Genomic DNA, 20,252 nt, shown 5'->3' with positions numbered 1-20,252 from the left:
GTGTCTGGCTAGACTGTAAACTCTCCTTCCAGACTCATATTAAACATTTCCAATCCAAAATGAAATCTAGAATCGGCTTCCTATTTCGCAACAAACCCTCCTTCACGCACGTCGTCAAACATACACTCGTTAAACTGATTATCCTACCAATCCTCGACTTCGGCGATGTTATTTACAAAATAGCTTCCAACACTCTTCTCAGCAAACTGGATGCAGTCTATCACAGTGCCATCCGTTTTGTCACCAAAGCCCCTTATACCACCCACCACTGCGACCTGTATGCTCTAGTCGGCTGGCCCTCGCTACATATTCGTCGCCAGACCCACTGGCTCCAGGTCATCTACAAGTCCATGCAAGGTAAAGCTCTGCCATATCTCAGCTCACTGCTCACGATAACAACACCCACCTGTAGCACGCGCTCCAGCAGCTATATCTCACCGGTCATTCCCAAAGCCAACAGCTCCTTTAGCCGCCTTTCCTTCCAGTTCCCTGCTGCCAATGACTGGAATGAATTGCAAAAATCGCTGAAGCTGGATACATATTTCCCTCACTAACTTTAAACATCAGCTATCTGAGCAGCTAACCGATCGCTGCAGCTGTACATAGCCCATCTGTAAATAGCCCACCCAATCTACCTCACACCAGTATTTCTACTTGCACATCACCATCTGCTCATCTATCACTCCAGTGTTCATTTGCTAAATTGTATTTACTTCGATACAATGGCCTATTTGTTTCCTCACCTCCTCACGCCATTTGCACTCACTGTATATAGTCTTTCTTTTTTTTCTATTGTGTTATTGACTGTACGCTTGTTTATTCCATGTGTAACTCTGTGTTGTTGTTTGTGTCGCACTGCTTTGCTTTATCTTGGCCAGGTCGCAGTTGTAAAGAGAACTTGTTCTCAACTAGCTTACCTGGTTAAATAAAGGTGAAATAAAAAATAATTCAATAGAGTATCCACTGTTATCTATAGAGTATCCACTGTTATCTATAGAGTATCCACTGTTATCTATAGAGTATCCACTGTTATATATAGAGTATCTACTGTTATCTATGGAGTATCCACTGTTATCTAGGGAGTATCTACTGTTATCTAGGGAGTATCCACTGTTATCTATAGAGTATCCACTGTTATCTATAGAGTATCCACTGTTATCTATAGAGTATCCACTGTTATTGGGTTGGGCCGTGGCGGAGATCTTTGTGGGCTATACTCAGCCTTGTCTCAGGATGGTGAGTTGGTGGTTGAAGATATCCCTCTAGTGGTGTGGGGGCTGTGCTTTGGCAAAGTGGGTGGGGTTATATCCTTCCTGTTTGGCCCTGTCCGGGGGTGTCCTCGGATGGGGCCACAGTGTCTCCTGACCCCTCCTGTCTCAGCCTCCAGTATTTATGCTGCAGTAGTTTATGTGTCGGGGGGCTAGGGTCAGTTTGTTATATCTGGAGTACTTCTCCTGTCCTATTCGGTGTCCTGTGTGAATTTAAGTGTGCTCTCTCTAATTCTCTCTTTCTCTCTCTCTGAGGACCTGAGCCCTAGGACCATGCCTCAGGACTACCTGACATGATGACTCCGTGCTGCTGCTCCAGTTTCAACTGTTCTGCCTTATTATTATTGGACCATGCTGGTCATTTATGAACATTTGAACATCTTGGCCATGTTCTGTTATAATCTCCACCCGGCACAGCCAGAAGAGGACTGGCCACCCCACATAGCCTGGTTCCTCTCTAGGTTTCTTCCTAGGTTTTGGCCTTTCTAGGGAGTTTTTCCTAGCCACCGTGCTTCTACACCTGCATTGCTTGCTGTTTGGGGTTTTAGGCTGGGTTTCTGAGTCTCTTTTCCCCCTTTAGGTGCGTTTCCTGGAGCAGCAGAACAAGATGTTAGAGACTAAGTTTGATCTGCTGCACGGTAAGCAGACGGGCCGCTCCAACATCGAGCCTCTGTTCGAGGCCTACATGGCCAACCTCCGCCGCCAGATGGACCTGGTGAACAACGACAATACCAAGCTGGATGGAGAGCTGAGGAACATGCAAGGTCTGGTGGAGGACTTCAAACACAAGTAGGAGTCTGTATCTATCTATCTATCTATCTATCTATCTATCTATCTATCTATCTATCTGTATCTGTCTGGATGGAGAGCTGAGGAACATGCAATGTCTGATGGATGACTTCAAACACAAGCAGGGACACCTAGTTATTGCCAGGAATGTTGGTTGAGTTCTCTTTTGTTCTCTTTTTTCAGACAATGACTAGGGGGAAGAGCTGCCAGCGAGAGGGGTTTAGTCTGCGGGTTCATGGAGAAACTCCTGGCCCAGATTATGACTAACATATAATCTGGTGTCACTTTAACACTGACCAATAACAAAGTGTGACTCGAAGATGATCAAAGCCAGATACTTTTGGACCAAAGTCAGTCTCTTGTCATTCTGTTTTTACCTAGATACGAAGACGAGATCAACAAGAGACAAAATATGGAGAACGAATTTGTGAATCTGAAAAAGGTGAGAGCGTCACATTTCCCCAGTGATACCGGAATTGTGTTTTAATGGTCTCAGAAGTATAAAATTGATGCTTTTGGATTACTTTATGGACACAATACCATACTATGACATCAACTTAATGTTGTATTCAGTGATACAGTGCTGTACCATGAGAGTGAGGTTAAGTCAGACAAACACTGAAAATGAAAAGGCCCAGAGAGACAGAGACAACAATAGCTAGTATGAGCAAACCTGCCCCATCTTCTGCGAGATTAAAAAACCATACGCTTGTAAGGTATAATTTCACCACTGAAAACAAAAATGAAGGATCTGGACCTGAGGTGTAAAGGGGAGACAGAGAAAATATCAAACCACCATGTCAAAATCAATTTTGACATCAACCTAACTAGTTGTCTAGTTGTCTTGCAATGAAACACTCAGTCTTCAATAAATTGCACCTGGTATGTCTGGACAAGGTACTTGGTGGCCTACTGTTGTTCTTTCAAGGTATTAGGTTTTTACAAAACAGTAGTAGTAGAAGGGACTAGAGAGGGTAACTATAGTATGTTGTCCTATCAGGATGTGGACTCGGCACACATGGTGAAGGCAGACCTGGGAGACAAGGTGGGAGCGCTGACTGATGAGATCAACTTCCTCAGGTTCATCTATGAAGAGGTATGATCATAACTGTATTACCAAGAAACTGCAATCCACACATGTATGTCCTGTATGGTTCAGGCAGTTGGTGAGAGTGAGTGGCTATCAATGTCAAGGTTGTGAGTTCAAATACTGTAATGATCACATACAAAACAATTCAAGTTACAGTAAGATCCCTTTGGAGTGTTTGTTTGTTTGTTTGTTTGTTTGTTTGTTTGTTCACCTCTGCGTACATCCAGGAGCTGCGTGAGCTGCAAGCCAGTATCAGGGACACCTCTGTGGTGGTACAGATAGACAACAGTCGTGACCTCAACATGGACCAGATAGTGGCTGACGTCAAGGCTCAGTATGAGGACATCGCTGTAAAGAGCCGAGAGGAGGCTGAGATGTGGTACAAGTCTAAGGTGAACAACAGTTGGCTATTATAGGATTGAAGTGGATAAGAGGGAATTTGTTGGATTGAAGTGGATAAGAGGGATTGTGTTGGATTGAAGTGGATAAGAGGGATTTTGTTGGATTGAAGTGGATAAGAGGGATTTTGTTGGATTAAAGTGGATAAGAGGGATTTTGTTGGATTGAAGTGGATAAGAGGGATTTTGTTGGATTGAAGTGGATAAGAGGGATTTTGTTGGATTGAAGTGGATAAGAGGGATTTTGTTGGATTGAAGTGGATAAGAGGGATTTTGTTGGATTAAAGTGGATAAGAGGGATTTTGTTGGATTGAAGTGGATAAGAGGGATTTTGTTGGATTGAAGTGGATAAGAGGGATTTTGTTGGATTAAAGTGGATAAGAGGGATTTTGTTGGATTGAAGTGGATAAGAGGGATTTTGTTGGATTGAAGTGGATAAGAGGGATTTTGTTGGATTGAAGTGGATAAGAGGGATTTTGTTAGATTGAAGTGGATAAGAGGGATTTTGTTAGATTGAAGTGGATAAGAGGGATTTTGTTGGATTGAAGTGGATAAGAGGGATTTTGTTAGATTGAAGTGGATAAGAGGGATTTTGTTGGATTAAAGTGGATAAGAGGGATTTTGTTGGATTGAAGTGGATGATAGGGATTGTGTTTTACTGCATGGAAATCAATACCCATTTCACACATTCTGAGCCGAGCCGTACTGCTCTGGCCTGGTTACACATCTACCATAGCAGCTGGAACCAGGCTGGAAGGACAATGTTAATGGATAATATCAGGCCAAAAAGTGTGCTTTGGTAGATAGTGTGTAAAAGGTCCAAGAGAACTCTGTGCCTCTCAGAGTTGGAGTGCTGATCTAGGATCAGTTTTAGCCTTTTAGATAATAGTGAATAACATTATTTCAACCTGATCCTAGACCAGCAGTCCAACTGATTCGGGGCCTTCATGTTGTGTTTAAATCTCAGTTGGACCAGATTGCCATCCAGGCCACGCAGTATGGAGACGAGCTGAGGAACACCAAGGGAGAGACAGCCGAAATTAACCGTTTGATCGTCCGTCTGCAGAGTGAGATAGAGGCTGTCAAACAACAGGTAGTTCACTTATTATACAATGCTATATAGTTTAACTGCTCTGAGGCACAGTAATATCAAACAAGTGCCACTTGGTGTGACGCAAGCAAATGCCATGAAATCGATGCAACCTTAACCCTGGTGTTGATGTCCCGTAGCGTGTCAACCTGGAGAACCAGATCGCTGATGCTGAGGGCTGTGGGGAGCTGGCTGTGAAGGAGGCTAAGTCTCTAACCTAACCCTAACTATACCTATCTCTCCCGTAGCGTGCCAACCTGGAGAACCAGATCGCTGATGCTGAGGGCCGTGGGGAGCTGGCTGTGAAGGAGGCTAAGTCTCTAACCTAACCCTAACTATACCTATCTCTCCCGTAGCGTGCCAACCTGGAGAACCAGATCGCTGATGCTGAGGGCCGTGGGGAGCTGGCTGTGAAGGAGGCTAAGTCTCTAACCTAACCCTAACTATACCTATCTCTCCCGTAGCGTGCCAACCTGGAGAACCAGATCGCTGATGCTGAGGGCCGTGGGGAGCTGGCTGTGAAGGAGGCCAAGTCCAAGATGAGAGATCTGGAGGATGCTCTGCAGAGGGCCAAGCAAGACATGGTCAGGCAGCTCAGAGAGTACCAAGACCTGATGAACATCAAGCTGGCCCTGGACATAGAGATAGCCACCTACAGAAAACTACTGGAGGGAGAGGAGAGCAGGTATGGAGAGAGGGGAGGACAGGTATGGAGGGAGGGGAGGACAGGTATGGAGGGAGAGGACAGGAATGGAGGGAGGACAGGGGGACAGGTATGGAGAGAGAGGAGGACGGGCATGGAGGGAGAAGAGGACAGGTATGGAGGGAGAGGAGGACAGGTATGGAGGGAGAGGAGGACAGGAGGACAGGTATGGAGGGAGAGGAGGACGGGCATGGAGGGAGAGGAGGACAGGTATGGAGGGAGAGGACAGGTATGGAGGGGAGGAGGACAGGTATGGAGGGAGAGGACAGGTATGGAGGGGAGGAGGACAGGTATGGAGGGAGAGGACAGGTATGGAGGGAGGGGAGGACAGGTATGGAGGGAGGGGAGGACAGGTATGGAGGGAGAGGAGGACAGGTATGGAGGGAGAGGAGGACAGGAGGACAGGTATGGAGGGAGAGGACAGATATGGAGCGAGAGGAGGACAGGCATGGAGGGAGAGGACAGGTAAACCTGGGACATGATACAGTATGACCATTTTCTATAAGTTGAGGTTCTTAACAAGGACTGGGCAATGTTTTAAAGGTATTTCAGAAACACTATTTATTTTTCTTCTAGGATTGGACATCAATCTATTGTCAATATCCAGTCGGTGTCCAGCTACAGTAAGTAGCCTATGTACTACTGAAAAAATACATATGAAAATGTACTCTATTTAATGTTATCATCCACTGACTAGAATCATACAAAATTCAGTTGTTTTTTTTTAACACAAGAGCATTTATGTTTAGGCTCCAACCCATAGAGACCAAGTTCCAGAATGGATTAAAAATGGCAGCCAATATAGATTTTATATCAGCAATTGTGTAATAGAATCATTGTCAACCTAAACTATTGTCATATACAGTGCATTTGGAAAGTATTCCGACCCCTTGGAGTTTTTCCAGGTTTTGTTACGTTACAGCCTTATTCTAAAATGTATTAAATAGTGTTTTCCCTCATCAATCTACACACAATACCCCATAATGACAAGATGAAAACATGTTTTTAGATTTTTTTTTTTGTAAATGTATTAAAATTTAAAACAGAAATACCTTATTTACATAAGTATTCAGATCCTATGCTATGAGACTCGAAATTGAGCTCAGGTGCATCCTGCTTGAGTTGTTTCTACAACTTGGGAGTCCATCTGTGGTAAATTAAATTGACTGGACATGATTTCAAAAGGCACACAGCTGTCTATATGAGGCCCCACAGTTGACAGTGCATGTCAGAGTAAAAAACAAACCATGAGGTCAAAGGAATTGTCCGTAGAGCTCCGACACAGGATTGTGTCGAGACACAGATCTGGGGAAGGGTACCAAAACATTTCTGCAGCATTGAAGGTCCCCAAGAACACAGTGGCCTCCATCATTCTTAAATGGAAGTAGCTATGAACCACCAAGACTTCCTAGAGCTGTGACCAACAAAATAATGGTCACTCTGACAGAGCTCCAGAGTTCCTCTGCAGAGATGGGAGAACCTTCCAGAAGGACAATCGTCAAATCAAATCAAAGTTGATTTGTCACGTGTGCTGAATACAACAGTACAGTGAAATTCTTACTTACAGGCTCTAACCAATAGTGCAAAAAAAGATATTAGGTGAACAATAGGTATGTAAAGAAATAAAACAACAGTAAAAAGACAGGCTATATACAGTAGCGAGGCTATAGAAGTAGCGAGGCTACATACAGACAATGGTTAGTCAGGCTCTCTGCAGCACTCCACCAATCATGCCTTTATGGTAGAGAGGTCAGACGGAAGCCACTCCTCAGTAAAATGACAGCCCGCTTGGAGTTTGCCAAAAGGCACCTAAAGGACTCTCAGACCACGAGAAACAAGATTCTCTGGTCTGATGAAACCAGATTGAACTCTTGGGCCTGAATGCCATGCATCACATCTGGAGGAAACCTGGCACCATCCCTACGGTGAAGCATGGTGGTGGCAGCGTCATGCTGTGGGGATGTTTTTCAGCGGCAGGCCCTGGAAGACTAGTCAGGATCGAGGGAAAGATGAACGGAGCAAAGTACAGAGAGAACCTTGATGAAAACCTGCTCCAGAGCGCTCAGGACCTCAGACTGGGGCAAAGGTTCACCTTCCAATAGGACAATGTCCCTAAGCACACAGCCAAGACAACGCAGGACTCGTTTCAGGACATGTCTCTGTTTGTCCTTGAGTGGCACAGCCAGAGCCCAGTCGAACATCCCTGGAGAGACTGGGAAATAGCTGTGCAGTGACGCTCCCCATCCAACCTGACAGAGCTTGAGAGGATCTGCAGAGAACAATGGGAGAAACTCCCCAAATACAGGTGTTCCAAGCTTGTAGCGTCATACCTAAGAAGACTAGAAGCTGTAATCACTGCCAAAAGGTGCTTCAACAAAGTACTGAGTAAAGTGTGTGAATACTTATGTAAATGTAATATTTTCATTCGTTTTATTTATTTATTTTTTTGCAAAATGTTCTAAAAAGCCATTTTTGCTTTGTCATTATGGGGTATTGTGTGGAGATTGAGGGAATATTTTTTAAAGACATTTTAGAATAAGGCTGTAATGTAACAAAATGTGTAAAAAGTCAAGGTGTCTGAATACTTTCCAAATACACTTTAACTATAAATACAGTCTATAGAGGTTTTAAACAAATGTTCTGTATAAAAAGCCTCTAAAACATATGTAAACAGACCATCAAACTAAACGTTTGTTTTCGTGGAAAGCTGTGAGTGCTATTATGATACAGTATTCGTACTTTTAGTCCATCATTGTAAATAAGAATTTGTTCTTAACTGACTTGCCTAGTTAAATAAAGGTTAAATAAAAAATGAAAACGTTCCCGTTGCATTGACAACTTCTGTAAGTCCTATCATCAACTGATTTCAGCCAGTGTATGTCGTGGATTGACTGTATTGTTGGCAGTTAATTCCTCCAAAACTGACTGGCTAGCTAATCAAAACAAAGTAGTAGCAAACTATGGTTGACCAACTCCCTTATGTTTATACCATCATAAGAATGTTCATGTCCATCCTAGCATTCTAATTCCTAATTCTATGCTCTAACCATTAGACTGGTGTTTTCTGTTCAGGTTCTAATAGCAGTAACAAATACCACAGCAGCTTCAGCTCAACACCCAAGTTGCTGATTAAAACGATTGAACAAAGAGGAAGCTCCAGATTCAGCTCTCACTGAGGAGCCCTCAGATCCTTCTGGCTTGGGATGAAGAACCATTACCGGTATATCAGAGTTTATATCACATGTATTGCTTCTTTTGTTTATGTGCATGGAGAGTATACCATAAGATCATGATTCAAGATCTAATAGTTGTTTGTAGCTAGATGGATACAAACTTGTCTTTGTATCTTCATTACAGAAAGAACAAACTTGCAGTTTCAACTGGTCATTTCATGTTAATGTAAAATGTAAAGTTTATTTTTAAACAAAGCTCTTGTTACTTGCTGTAACACATGGGATGGTGTAGAAGTTTTTAAATAAAGAACAAGAGAGTACTCAAGGCCTATAATGTAAGTACAAAAAGCTTCATCCTCAGGCAGTGAGAGAATGGTTGTCATGAGATCAAAACTAATGGGACACCACCTGCTTCTTGTCTATTCATTTAATATGAACTTTGAGAGAGAGGTCTCTGAAGAAAGGGGGGCGTGTTCTTTGAAGAGATATGATTAGTTGGCGTAGTAAATTCATGGGCTTTATTCATTCTTATTTTTAAACATCCCCAAAAATAAAATATTAAATTCATTTCTCATACACACACACACAGTTCATTCATAATTGTTTGCCAGAACATATACGCTATTAAGAAGAAAATCGAGTAAGATCAGTTAAATGCATAGCTGAAAGCATAGACTAGGTATGGTGGTAATACAAGTAGTAACAGTGTATTATTGCCTCCTAGTGTGCAAACAACATACTGGTCCTTCACTGCACTTAAAGATCAGAATCTGGAGTTCCTTCACTGCACGTACATATTTCCTTAGGACCTTGTCACTTCATTGTCAAGGAAGACAATTTTCAAATGTTTTCAGATTACTCCTTTAAGACAATCATCATAACATATACTACAAGTCCAGTCATTTTATCTACTGGGATAAATGTAGGTCAACCGTCTCTCTTCTCCTAAAGAGGAGTAGTCTACGATCCCAGCTGGTACTACCGAAACACTGCATCAGTGCCATCCCACAGTGTTTCTCTAAGTGTTCCCTGGCTTGTTCTGCCACATCTCCTCTGATCTTTAACTCCTTGAAGTGGTCAAAGTCAGACCGCCCTAGCTTCCTCAGCCTCCGGGCAGCCGAACGGTAGCACTTCCAGGGCTGGGCCTCCAGGAGGAGATGTTGGCTGACGGAGGCCAGCCGGGAGAGGAGCCCCAGCAGGGCAGCGTCTCCGTGGTTCAGGTGGACCCACATGGTAACAGCCAGGCACAGGGAGAGGTGGAAGCGGAAGCCGCCATGTTGTCTCAGGTAGTCCTGTAGCTGGGTCTGGCTAGCAACATCCTCAGTGATGTCTAAGGGAATGAAAGAGATGCTCTGGGGGAAAGGGTTGGTCTGTTGGGCCCGGAGGATCAGGGTTTCGTCCAGGTCGAAGCCGAGGAGTTGGAGACCAGTGTCGGGTGGTGTTGTAGAGTCTTCAGACAAGACTCTCTGTTGAAGGTGTCTGTACAATGCCACTGTCAGGTCCTGTTATAAATTACACATGGATAGATGAGAAAATACTTCATTAGTGACAGACATCTAACTCAAAGTATTCAAAGACCGATGATGAAACTCGGTGATTGTTGTCTTAATATGTGTGGGTGGTGGATCAGTTTGTAAAGGATGGCTAACATGATTAAATCTCTTTATGTGGCTAACGTTAGCTGGCTAGCTTTAGCTTACCCCTGAATTGCAACCGACATCCAGCATCAATATGGTTTCACTGCTGTCCTTGCCATACCCCAAATCCTGAATAAGTGTGGTCGGAATGAGGCTTAGACGGTTCTCTGGTGGGTTAAATGTGTAATAGTTTATAAAATTGCCGTATGGTGCTGCACCGGGATCATCTTTTTCATCCAGAACTTCACTCTCTGCTCCACATGTGGCCATCGCTGTTCCCACGTGTGCAGCATCAAAATACGTCCGACCTAGGAAAAATCTACAGAACTTCTATACCGCTCCTCCCACTGCTGATTATTCAAGAACCGAACGACTTTTGACCCTCACAAGAGTCCGTTGTTTTCAGTTACGGAAGAAGTTAGCTAGCCAGGTGTGTTGACATTGAGAAGGGTATCAATAAACTGAGGGTCATATTTTACAAGGTAAGCGACAATGCAATTTACATAGCAGTAATTTGAAACTTGAAAAAAAAATCACATTTTTTATTCAATGTGTTGATAAAAGCTTGCTAACCTTGATAGCTAGCTAACCTAGCTAAATTACATCAGATACCCTGAATTTGACTAACATCCGATGTTATACTTTTTTTGTTGAAATGTTGACATTTTGTTATCTGTGAAACACATTGTTAAACACGAGTAAACCATGAGATGTATGTAGCTACCCTTAGTTGTACTACAACTTGTCGTTGCTGGATATAACTTCCTCAGGAACACCATCATCATGTTGACCACCGCAAAGCGACTCGCCGACTTCGGATACCGGGGGTTTTCTGCCTCGATGATGCTGTTGACACTCTACGGGGGATACCTGTGCACCATGCGGGGATACCGCTACATGAACAAGCAGAAAGAGCTGCAGGTAGCGGCAGAAAACCAAGACGTGGAGGTCCTCAAGCCATAGAGGACTGGAACTGAATAGTTTGTCCACAAAATCATGGACATTTCTGTTCCTCCCATGGGACTTTTATGTGATAACTATTTGGGTGTGGAAGTTTTGTGTGCCCAGATGAGTAAAGGAGAATCTACTCTTCATTTACTGTCAAGTTCATAATTTGTCTGCTTAAAGGAGAAGGGGCAGAGGACTGGAGTTGACTGAAAAATGGGTTGACTCCTTCCAGCTTAAACTAAATGTCAAATCAGTCTCTTATCATAACTTGCTCAGATCATACTGAATCATAGTTTGTGTGGTGGGATCTTCAAGGTTATGTACCAACCGTTAATATGAATAAAAACATCTTACACAAATAAACATCTATTTTTGTCTCTGTACTCAACACTCACATTATTAGCCCTAATACACACCACATCTATGGATGATCTCTACTGAAGAGGATTCTGTTGGCTTCTTCACATTTAAATTCATATGCATTTTTTTTTTATACCAAAGACATTTAAAAAACGTTAAACATAAAATAAACATTGGTCTCATATTAATAAGATAGAAACAGTGAACAGAACTGACCGGAAACAAAGTAACTGAACAATTACTTCTTAAAATACACAGTTGTAACTCAAGTCCACCGGACCAATAAAACGGACAGAAGAGAATCTCAGGCAAACTGCAGCATCACATTAAACAAATGGAATACAAGCAAACGTTCTATGTTCATAAGGTACCGCAAATATCTACAGACCCATTCACTTGACATCAGGGAATGCACTTTTTTTTTCTCTCTTCATTTCATCAGTTTTGATTCTATGGGTCACAGTAGTGTGTCTATTCATCCATCGTATGCTGTCATAGTCATCGATCATTGTTAGTTCTGAAGAATACATTTTAATTAAGAGTTAGATGAATGAAGAAACTAAGTTAAAACGTACAGGGAACTGGATGAGGCTGGAAAAGCGCTTCAAGATGTAATCTAGGATAGGATGAACTAGTAGTGGAAAGGCCGCACAGATATGCCTAATTCTCACTATAGGGCCGACCCGAACAGTACTGGCTCTGATATTGTCCTTTCCAGCACAGTTCCGACAAATAGTGGATGCGCAGTGTAACCACGCCAGACATATTTGACCTGGCTTGGCCCTATAGTGTGAATCAGACGGCAGGCTCCTCTATCACCTGCTGCTGGTGCGTATCTGTGGCCAGCTTTTAGTGGTGACGGCGTGGCCGTTGGTGCCGTTCTCTGCCTTCGGAGAGAAAGACATTTTAACCCCCCTGTCATTGGTTCTGTTGGTGTCAGCCTCCTCCTCCGAGCTGCTCTCCACGTCACTGCGGTCATCCTTAGACACCTGACAGACAGAGAAATACAAGGTTACAATTCAAAGTGAACGACGTGCTTGACATCCTGGAAACATGGTTGAATGAATAATGCACCTTATTTTAATAGGTAAATTACACATAAATTAATAACATGATCTCTTCATATGCAACCCATTGCAGGTCAAAATGTCACAAAGATGACAACCACATTGTTTGGGGGGAAAAGTAAATGAAGGCATAAATAGAATACTTACTGCAGAGAGCAGATAAATATATATACAGTCATCAGATAGACAGGGCAAGCAAGGAAAAGAGCAGTGGAGGAGGAAGACTCAGCTGAGAAAGACAGATGGAAAGATAGGAGGATCTCTCTCACCCCAGAGAGAAAATAAAATAGCCATCTCTGCAGAGAGAACAAGAGAAAGAAAAGGTATGAACAGATAAAAAACTGCTTTTATTCCATAGTTCTTCCATAGCCTCCAACATGCAACAGGTGTTATTATTTACTCACTATAGCCTGAGCTGAAGTCTGACATGAGGAAATTTCCACTCCTGAGTTTCTCAAGTCTGGGCCTGTATTCACAACAGTCTCAAAGTCTGGGCCTGTATTCACAACAGTCTCAAAGTCTGGGCCTGTATTCACAACAGTCTCCCAGTAACATTGCTGATATAGCATGAGCTGTGTCTTTTAGATCATAATGAATACGATTATATGAACAGGAAGGACCTGATTCTAGATCAGCACTTCTAATCTGAGACGCTGTCCTCATACAGGCCCTGACCTCATACAGGCTCTAAACTCACACTCACCTGTCTATATCTAATCTGTACCAGTCCTACATCCTACTCACCTGTCTATATCTAACTTGTACCAGTCCTACATCCCACTCACCTGTCTATATCTAACCTGTACCAGTCCTACATCCCACTCACCTGTCTATATCTAACCTGTACCAGTCCTATATCCCACTCACTTGTCTATATCTAACCTGTATCAGTCCTACATCCTACTCACCTGTCTATATCTAACCTGTACCAGTCCTACATCCCACTCACCTGTCTACATCTAACCTGTACCAGTCCTACATCCCACTCACCTGTCTACATCTAACCTGTACCAGTCCTACATCCCACTCACCTGTCTACATCTAACCTGTACCAGTCCTACATCCCACTCACCTGTCTACATCTAACCTGTACCAGTCCTACATCCCACTCACCTTTCTACATCTAACCTGTACCAGTCCTACATCCCACTCACCTGTCTATATCTAACCTGTACCAGTCCTACATCCCACTCACCTGTCTACATCTAACCTGTACCAGTCCTACATCCCACTCACCTGTCTATATCTAACCTGTACCAGTCCTACATCCCACTCACCTGTCTACATCTAACCTGTACCAGTCCTACATCCCACTCACCTTTCCTCGAACCAAGGCTTTGTAGGCGATCCCGGCTATGAGGTAGGACCAGATGACGTGCAGCACCTGTAGCACCAGCAGTAGGGAGTTGAAGAGCCACCAGGAAGGGTATGGACCAATGATCTCCCAGCTCTCAAACAATGTTGTGTTCAGGATCCTGGAACATAGGAAGTATCACACCATGAATTAAGATGTGCACAGAATTATGTATACACACACACACACACACACACACACACACACACACACACACACACACACACACACACACACACACACACACACACACACACACACACACACACACACACACACACACACACACACACACACACACACACACACAGCCATACTTAATCCATCCCTACAAATGACACACATACATGTTTTTGGAGATGTGCACTGGCATACTGGCCAGCTTACTTCCTGACAGATTATATCCGTTTGACCTGGGATTTGAACTGGCAACCCTTCAGTTGTTGGCTCGCCTCTCTAACCGCTAGGCTTCCTGGACATGATTTGGAAAGGCACACAACTGTATATATTAGGTCCCACAGTTGACAGTGCATGTCAGAGCAAAAACCAAGCCATGAGGTTGAAGGAATTGTCTGTAGAGCTCAGAGACAAGATTGTGTCGAGGCACAGATCTGTGGAAGGGTACCAAAAAATGTCTGCAGCATTGAAGGTCCCTAAGAAAACAGTGGTCTCCATCATTGTTAAATGGAAGAAGTTTGGAACCACCAAGAATCTTCCTAGAGCTGGCCGCCCGGCCAAACTGAGCATTTAGGGGAGAAGGGCCTTGGTCAGGAAGGTGACCAAGAATACGATGGTCACTCTGACAGAGCTTCAGAGTTCCTCTGTGGAGATGGGATAACCTTCCAGAAGGACAACCATCTCTGCAGCACTCCACTAATCAGACCTTTATGGTAGAGTGGCCAGACAGAAGCCACTCCTCAGTAAAAGGCACATGACAGCCCGCTTGGAGTTTGCCAAAAGGCAGCTAGACTCTCAGACCATGAGAAATAAGATTCTCTGGTCTGATGAAACCAATATTGAACTATTTGGCCTGAATGCCAAGCGTCACATCTGGAGGAAACCTGGCACCATCCCTACGGTGAAGCATGGTGGTGGCAGCATCATGCTGTGGGGATGTTTTTCAGCAGCAGGGACTGGGAGTCTAGTCAGGATTGATGGAAAGATGAACAGAGCGGAGTACAGAGAGATCCTTGATGAAAACCTGCTCCAGAGCACTCAGGACCTCAGACTGGGGCAAAGGTTCACCCACCAACAGGACAACAACCCTAAGCACACAGCCAAGACAAGTCTCTGAATGTCCTTGAGTGGACCTGCCAGAGCCCGGACTTTAACCCGATCAAACATCTCTGGAGAGATTTGAAAATATCTGTGCAGCGACGCTCCCCATTAAACCTGACAGAGCTTGAGAGGATCTGCAGAGAATAATGTGAGGAACTCCCCAATCAAGCATTTCGCTACACTCGCAATAACATCTGCTAACCATGTGTATGTGACCATTAAAATTTGATTTGAAATACATGTGTGCCAAGCTTGTAGAGTCATACCCAAGAAGACTTGAGGCTGTAATCACTGCCAAAGGTGCTTCAACAAAGTACTGGGTAAAGGGTCTGAATACTTATACCAATGTCATATTTCTGTTTTTTAAATGTTTTTAATAAATTTGCTAAAAGTTCCCCAAAACTGTTTTTGCTGTGTCATTATAGAGTATTGTGTGGAGATTGATGATTAAAACAAACAACTGAATCCATTCTAGAATAAGGCTGTAATGTAACTAAATGTGAAAAAAGTCAAGAGGTCTGAATACTCTTCCCGAATGCACTATAGTTCTGCTGAATGTTATTTAACCTTCAGTTAACCAGGAAGTCCCGTTAACCAGGAAGTTTCCCAAGGGAGACCTTGCAGACAGACAGAGGCTAACCATAGAAGGCAGATGATAACCATAGAAAGCTGTGCTGCACTAACCATAGAGGGTAGATGGATAACCATAGAGGGTAGATGGATAACCATAGAGGGTAGATGGATAACCATAACCATAGAGGGTAGATGGATAACCATAGAGGGTAGATGAATAACCATAGAGGGTAGATGGATAACCATAGAGGGTAGATGGATAACCATAGAGGGTAGATGGATAACCATAGAGGGTAGATGGGTAACCATAGAGGGTAGATGGATAACCATAGAGGGTAGCTGGATAACCATAGAGGGTAGATGGATAACCATAGAGGGTAGATGGTAACTGGGATGTATTCAGGTAGGCGCCTCCCTGTTTCAGTCCATTTACTTCCGTTTGGTTCCAAGTGGATACACCCCAGTGTTGCACGTATACTAGAGGGTAGATGACAACCATAGAGGTTCACTAACCGTAGAGGGTAGATGACAACCAGAGGTTCACTAACCGTAGAGGGTAGATGTCAACCAGAGGTTCACTAACCGTAGAGGGTAGATGTCAACCAGAGGTTCACTAACCGTAGAGGGTAGATGTCAACCAGAGGTTCACTAACCGTAGAGGGTAGATGACAACCTTAGAGGTTCACTAACCGTAGAGGGTAGATGACAACCATAGAGGTTCACTAACCGTAGAGGGTAGAAGACAACCAGAGGTTCACTAACCGTAGAGGGTAGATGACAACCAGAGGTTCACTAACCATAGAGGGTAGATGACAACCATAGAGTTTCACTAACCGTAGAGGGTAGAAGTCAACCAGAGGTTCACTAACCATAGAGGGTAGATGTCAACCAGAGGTTCACTAACCGTAGAGGGTAGATGACAACCATAGAGGTTCACTAACCGTAGAGGGTAGAAGTCAACCAGAGGTTCACTAACCGTAGAGGGTAGAAGACAACCATAGCGTTTCACTAACCGTAGAGGGTAGATGACAACCAGAGGTTCACTAACCGTAGAGGGTAGAAGACAACCATAGAGTTTCACTAACCGCAGAGGGTAGAAGTCAACCAGAGGTTCACTAACCGTAGAGGGTAGATGTCAACCAGAAGTTCACTAACCGTAGAGGGTAGATGACAACCATAGAGGTTCACTAACCGTAGAGGGTAGAAGTCAACCAGAGGTTCACTAACCGTAGAGGATAGAAGACAACCATTGAGTTTCACTAACCGTAGAGGGTAGATGTCAACCATAGAGGTTCACTAACCGTAGAGGGTAGATGACAACCATAGAGGTTCACTAACCGTAGAGGGTAGAAGTCAACCAGAGGTTCACTAACCGTAGAGGGTAGAAGACAACCATAGAGGTTCACTAACCGTAGAGGGTAGATGACAACCAGAGGTTCACTAACCGTAGAGGGTAGATGTCAACCAGAGGTTCACTAACCGTAGAGGGTAGATGTCAACCAGAGGTTCACTAACCGTAGAGGGTAGATGACAACCAGAGGTTCACTAACCATTGGGGGTAGATGACAACCAGAGGTTCACTAACCGTAGAGGGTAGATGACAACCATAGAGGTTCACTAACCGTAGAGGGTAGATGTCAACCAGAGGTTCACTAACCGTAGAGGGTAGATGTCAACCAGAGGTTCACTAACCGTAGAGGGTAGATGTCAACCAGAGGTTCACTAACCGTAGAGGGTAGATGACAACCTTAGAGGTTCACTAACCGTAGAGGGTAGATGACAACCATAGAGGTTCACTAACCGTAGAGGGTAGAAGACAACCAGAGGTTCACTAACCGTAGAGGGTAGATGACAACCAGAGGTTCACTAACCGTAGAGGGTAGATGACAACCATAGAGTTTCACTAACCGTAGAGGGTAGAAGTCAACCAGAGGTTCACTAACCGTAGAGGGTAGATGTCAACCAGAGGTTCACTAACCGTAGAGGGTAGATGACAACCATAGAGGTTCACTAACCGTAGAGGGTAGAAGTCAACCAGAGGTTCACTAACCGTAGAGGGTAGAAGACAACCATAGAGTTTCACTAACCGTAGAGGGTAGATGACAACCAGAGGTTCACTAACCGTAGAGGGTAGAAGACAACCATAGAGTTTCACTAACCGTAGAGGGTAGAAGTCAACCAGAGGTTCACTAACCGTAGAGGGTAGATGTCAACCAGAAGTTCACTAACCGTAGAGGGTAGATGACAACCATAGAGGTTCACTAACCGTAGAGGGTAGAAGTCAACCAGAGGTTCACTAACCGTAGAGGATAGAAGACAACCATAGAGTTTCACTAACCGTAGAGGGTAGATGTCAACCATAGAGGTTCACTAACCGTAGAGGGTAGATGACAACCATAGAGGTTCACTAACCGTAGAGGGTAGAAGTCAACCAGAGGTTCACTAACCGTAGAGGGTAGAAGACAACCATAGAGTTTCACTAACCGTAGAGGGTAGATGTCAACCATAGAGGTTCACTAACCGTAGAGGGTAGATGTCAACCAGAAGTTCACTAACCGTAGAGGGTAGATGACAACCATAGAGGTTCACTAACCGTAGAGGGTAGAAGTCAACCAGAGGTTCACTAACCGTAGAGGGTAGAAGACAACCATAGAGTTTCACTAACCGTAGAGGGTAGAAGACAACCATAGAGTTTCACTAACCGTAGAGGGTAGATGTCAACCATAGAGTTTCACTAACCGTAGAGGGTAGAAGACAACCAGAGGTTCACTAACCGTAGAGGGTAGATGACAACCATAGAGTTTCACTAACCGTAGAGGGTAGATGTCAACCATAGAGTTTCACTAACCGTAGAGGGTAGAAGACAACCAGAGTTTCACTAACCGTAGAGGGTAGATGACAACCATAGAGTTTCACTAACCGTAGAGGGTAGATGTCAACCATAGAGTTTCACTAACCGTAGAGGGTAGAAGACAACCAGAGTTTCACTAACCGTAGAGGGTAGATGACAACCATAGAGTTTCACTAACCATAGAGGGTAGATGTCAACCATAGAGTTTCACTAACCGTAGAGGGTAGATGACAACCAGAGGTTCACTAACCGTAGAGGGTAGATGTCAACCAGAGGTTCACTAACCGTAGAGGGTAGATGTCAACCAGAGGTTCACTAACCGTAGAGGGTAGAAGACAACCATAGAGTTTCACTAACCGTAGAGGGTAGATGACAACCATAGAGGTTCACTAACCGTAGAGGGTAGATGACAACCATAGAGTTTCACTAACCGTAGAGGGTAGATGTCAACCAGAGGTTCACTAACCGTAGAGGGTAGATGACAACCATAGAGTTTCACTAACCGTAGAGGGTAGAAGTCAACCAGAGGTTCACTAACCGTAGAGGGTAGAAGACAACCATAGAGTTTCACTAACCGTAGAGGGTAGATGACAACTATAGAGGTTCACTAACCGTAGAGGGTAGATGACAACCATAGAGGTTCACTAACCGTAGAGGGTAGAAGACAACCATAGAGTTTCACTAACCGTAGAGGGTAGATGTCAACCAGAGGTTCACTAACCGTAGAGGGTAGAAGACAACCATAGAGTTTCACTAACCGTAGAGGGTAGATGACAACCATAGAGTTTCACTAACCGTAGAGGGTAGAAGACAACCATAGAGTTTCACTAACCGTAGAGGGTAGATGTCAACCATAGAGTTTCACTAACCGTAGAGGGTAGATGACAACCATAGAGGTTCACTAACCGTAGAGGGTAGAAGACAACCATAGAGTTTCACTAACCGTAGAGGGTAGATGTCAACCATAGAGTTTCACTAACCGTAGAGGGTAGATGTCAACCAGAGGTTCACTAACCGTAGAGGGTAGAAGACAACCATAGAGGTTCACTAACCGTAGAGGGTAGAAGACAACCATAGAGTTTCACTAACCGTAGAGGGTAGAAGACAACCATAGAGTTTCACTAACCGTAGAGGGTAGAAGTCAACCAGAGGTTCACTAACCGTAGAGGGTAGAAGACAACCATAGAGTTTCACTAACCGTAGAGGGTAGAAGACAACCATAGAGTTTCACTAACCGTAGAGGGTAGATGACAACCATAGAGGTTCACTAACCGTAGAGGGTAGAAGTCAACCAGAGGTTCACTAACCGTAGAGGGTAGAAGACAACCATAGAGTTTCACTAACCGTAGAGGGTAGATGTCAACCATAGAGGTTCACTAACCGTAGAGGGTAGATGTCAACCAGAAGTTCACTAACCGTAGAGGGTAGATGACAACCATAGAGGTTCACTAACCGTAGAGGGTAGAAGTCAACCAGAGGTTCACTAACCGTAGAGGGTAGAAGACAACCATAGAGTTTCACTAACCGTAGAGGGTAGAAGACAACCATAGAGTTTCACTAACCGTAGAGGGTAGATGTCAACCATAGAGTTTCACTAACCGTAGAGGGTAGAAGACAACCAGAGGTTCACTAACCGTAGAGGGTAGATGACAACCATAGAGTTTCACTAACCG

The 20,252-nt window shown here is 44.0% G+C and overlaps 4 protein-coding genes across 7 annotated transcripts in view; 2 read left to right on the top strand and 2 right to left on the bottom strand.

Annotated features, from left to right (window-relative positions):
- LOC110528600 (keratin, type II cytoskeletal 8) overlaps window positions 1-8,829 on the top strand; it is a 10,943-nt gene extending 2,114 nt beyond the window's left edge. Inside the window, exons 2-9 of one of the 2 annotated variants that reach the window (XM_036984201.2) lie at window positions 1,849-2,057; window positions 2,439-2,499; window positions 3,058-3,153; window positions 3,375-3,539; window positions 4,513-4,638; window positions 5,100-5,320; window positions 5,915-5,961; window positions 8,411-8,829. In XM_036984201.2, the coding sequence (XP_036840096.1) occupies window positions 1,849-2,057; window positions 2,439-2,499; window positions 3,058-3,153; window positions 3,375-3,539; window positions 4,513-4,638; window positions 5,100-5,320; window positions 5,915-5,961; window positions 8,411-8,514 (1,029 nt within the window). In that variant the 3' untranslated portion in view covers window positions 8,515-8,829. Of the gene's footprint in view, window positions 1-1,848; window positions 2,058-2,438; window positions 2,500-3,057; window positions 3,154-3,374; window positions 3,540-4,512; window positions 4,639-4,883; window positions 5,028-5,099; window positions 5,321-5,914; window positions 5,962-8,410 lie in introns of those variants that run through there. The other variant, XM_090241995.1, reaches the window with a different exon arrangement.
- bcdin3d (BCDIN3 domain containing) lies at window positions 8,726-10,507 on the bottom strand. The gene is made up of 2 exons (XM_021610733.3): window positions 10,212-10,507; window positions 8,726-10,013 (listed from the first exon to the last, which is right to left on the bottom strand). Exons 1-2 carry the CDS (start codon window positions 10,416-10,418, stop codon window positions 9,420-9,422), a joined length of 801 nt encoding a protein of 266 aa, XP_021466408.3. The 5' UTR covers window positions 10,419-10,507; the 3' UTR covers window positions 8,726-9,419.
- A 48-nt stretch (window positions 10,508-10,555) lies between these two features.
- On the top strand, window positions 10,556-11,459 carry cox14 (cytochrome c oxidase assembly factor COX14). The gene is made up of 2 exons (XM_021610734.2): window positions 10,556-10,630; window positions 10,919-11,459. Exon 2 carries the CDS (start codon window positions 10,932-10,934, stop codon window positions 11,109-11,111), a length of 180 nt encoding a protein of 59 aa, XP_021466409.1. The 5' UTR covers window positions 10,556-10,630; window positions 10,919-10,931; the 3' UTR covers window positions 11,112-11,459.
- cers5 (ceramide synthase 5) overlaps window positions 10,917-20,252 on the bottom strand; it is a 52,523-nt gene continuing 43,187 nt past the window's right edge. For all 3 annotated transcript variants that reach the window (XR_016497448.1, XM_090241996.1, XM_090241997.1), the window contains 2 exons: window positions 13,842-13,998; window positions 10,917-12,445 (listed from right to left, as the gene is read on the bottom strand). Coding sequence is in view for 2 of the 3 variants with exons in the window: in XM_090241996.1 (XP_090098122.1) it covers window positions 12,272-12,445; window positions 13,842-13,998 (331 nt within the window). In the remaining variant the exon portion in view is untranslated. The remainder of the gene's footprint in view (window positions 12,446-13,841; window positions 13,999-20,252) is intronic.

The sequence above is a fragment of the Oncorhynchus mykiss genome, chromosome 7, assembly GCF_057628025.1.
Source record: "Oncorhynchus mykiss isolate SJ-2025 chromosome 7, ASM5762802v1, whole genome shotgun sequence".
Lineage (NCBI taxonomy): Eukaryota > Metazoa > Chordata > Actinopteri > Salmoniformes > Salmonidae > Oncorhynchus > Oncorhynchus mykiss.
The sequence above is the reverse complement of the archived record's forward strand: the minus strand, read 5'-3'. Positions and strand labels throughout refer to the sequence as shown.